The sequence below is a fragment of the Prionailurus bengalensis genome, chromosome D1 (assembly GCF_016509475.1).
Source record: "Prionailurus bengalensis isolate Pbe53 chromosome D1, Fcat_Pben_1.1_paternal_pri, whole genome shotgun sequence".
NCBI classification, from domain to species: domain Eukaryota; kingdom Metazoa; phylum Chordata; class Mammalia; order Carnivora; family Felidae; genus Prionailurus; species Prionailurus bengalensis.
The window spans coordinates 37,343,441-37,345,769 of NC_057346.1; the positions used below are offsets into that span (position 1 = coordinate 37,343,441).

The window sequence follows — 2,329 nt, forward strand, 5'->3', positions numbered from 1 at the left end:
CAAGAATCCCCATCCCACACTTTCTATACTCTCAGAGATTGTCAGAAAAACATATATTCCAAATGCAGTCCTCAGGGCCTGTTGCAACTTCTATCTCCTCATGTACTTCTCTATCATTTTGTAATAACTGAGTGGCTCTATTTCGTAGTAAAATGCTCCATATGATTTACTGAGTCTTTTTATCTGATAGGCATCTTGTCAAGCATTCTATGTGACTTATATCATTTAAGGCTTGCATTAAGGTTATAAATGAGATATTATTATCCTTATCTTACAAAGTAACAAGATTTTCATTCAAGACTGTATGGTAAATCTTCTCTGTGACCTACATACACACTCACACACAAACACCCACACAAACTTATACACATACTCAACCTACCCCCACTGATACCCCAAAAAGAGTTGATAAAATTTAAAAAGAAACACTATAAAGATGTAGTCATTCTTGAATACAAAATCAATACCTCTATGCACTGAAAAAGTAACAAAGCTATATAAAGCAGTGAGTAGGACTAAAGACACAGCCTCCTGGGCTCCACATATGAAAGCAGGCAATGGAATTTAGGTACTTGAACTGAAGGTACTCCCATACGGTAGGGTTCCAGAGCCAAAACCATTGCTTAAAACAGGGGTCCTACTCTTTCCCTTAAGCATGACACTGAACATCCTAGTGTCACCATGGGCCACTGCCCTGCCCAGTGTTATTGTATTGTAAGAACAGGCCATATCCAAACTCTTCCTTCTGCAGACATGTCCCTGGTGCCAAGATCCACATCTTTGACCTGGGGCAGGATAAGGCGAAAGTGGATGAGTTCCCACTATGTGGCCACATGGTGTCAGGTGACTATGAGCGGCTCTCCTCTGTAGCCCTGGAATCTGCCCATATATGTGCCAATGAGTACACGGTGAAAAGCTATGGCAACGATGGCTTTCACATCCAAGTGTGGCTCCACCCCTTCCACGTCCTCTGTATCAACAAGATGTCCCATGTTGGGGCTGATGGACTCCAGACAGGTATGCGTTGGTGCCTTTGGAAAGCTCTGGGGCACCAGTGGCCAGGGTCCACCATTGGCCAAGTCATCATGTCCACCTGTACCAAGCTGCAGAAAAAGGAGCATGTGATTGAGACTCTACTGAGGGCCACATTCAAGCTCCCTGGCTGCCAGAAGACCCATATTTCCAAGAAGTGGGGTCTTACTAAGTTTAAAGTAGACAAATTTGAACGAATGGTGGCTGAAAAGTGCCTCATCCCAGATTGCTGTGGGATCAAATACATACCTAATTGTGGGCCCCTGGACAAATGGCAGGCTCTGCACTCATGGGAAACTCGGCAATGCCCCCAATAAATCCTACCTCCTGCAAAAAAACAAATAAATAAATAGAGCCCTACTGGTGAAGAGGACTTCAAAAGGTGACCATTGTCACAGAATGGAGCTTAGATAGAGCTACATTTTGATAGAACCATAAAGGGCAAAAATTCCTTCCTTCCAGCACTGAGGCTTAGATGACCAGTGGTTCAGTAACTAGTCTGTGATATGCACAGTACCAACACAGGCCATAAAGATGGAACATATGAAACAGTCCCAGAGGGGCCACTGATGAAGGTGAGTAAAAATTGAGATGAGGAAGGGGCACTTGGGTGGCTCAGTTGGTTGAGTATCTGACTTGATTTCAGCTCAGGTCATGATTTCATGGTTCGTGAGATCAAGCCCTGGGTCAGGCTGCTTAGGATTCTCTCTCTCCCTCTCTCTCTGCCCCTCCCCTGCTTATTCTCTCTCTCTCTCTCTCTCTCTCTCTGTCTCAAAATAAATAAATAAATGTTAAAAAATTGAGGAAAAAAAAGGAGAATGACAAATAGAAACTAAAACAAGGTGATAGACTTAAACCCAGCCATACTAGTAAGTATATAAAATTTTAATATGATAAACACTCCAATTAGAAGGCAAAGATTTTCAGAATGGATTTTTTTTTAATCCAAGTATGTATTGCCTAGAGTAAATATGCTTTAAATATGAAGATATAAATGGGTTAAAAGAAAAAAGATGGAAATATATATACTGTAAAAACATTAATCAAAAGAAAACCAGTATGACTTGATTAGTGTCAAAAGAGACTACAACACAAAGAAAATTTCCCAAGATAAGTAGAGGCATTTCATATTGGAAAAATGGCTAATTTATCATGAAAACAACAATGCTTAATGTATAAGAAGGTAACCCAGACAACCAAAGTAAGTGAAACAAAAATTAACAAAATTAAAGGGAGAAAAAGATCCACACTCATGATCAGAGACTTGAATAGTCCTCTATCAATCATTGATACAACA

General features: G+C 40.6%; 1 protein-coding gene across 1 annotated transcript; it reads left to right on the plus strand.

The window, feature by feature from the left end:
• Window positions 1–681: 681 nt before the first annotated feature.
• LOC122482533 (60S ribosomal protein L10-like) lies at window positions 682–1,364 on the plus strand. The gene is given in 2 exon segments (XM_043578851.1): window positions 682–706; window positions 709–1,364. Coding segments are annotated over 2 exon segments (666 nt in total). The 3' UTR covers window positions 1,350–1,364.
• The last annotated feature ends 965 nt before the right edge of the window (window positions 1,365–2,329 follow it).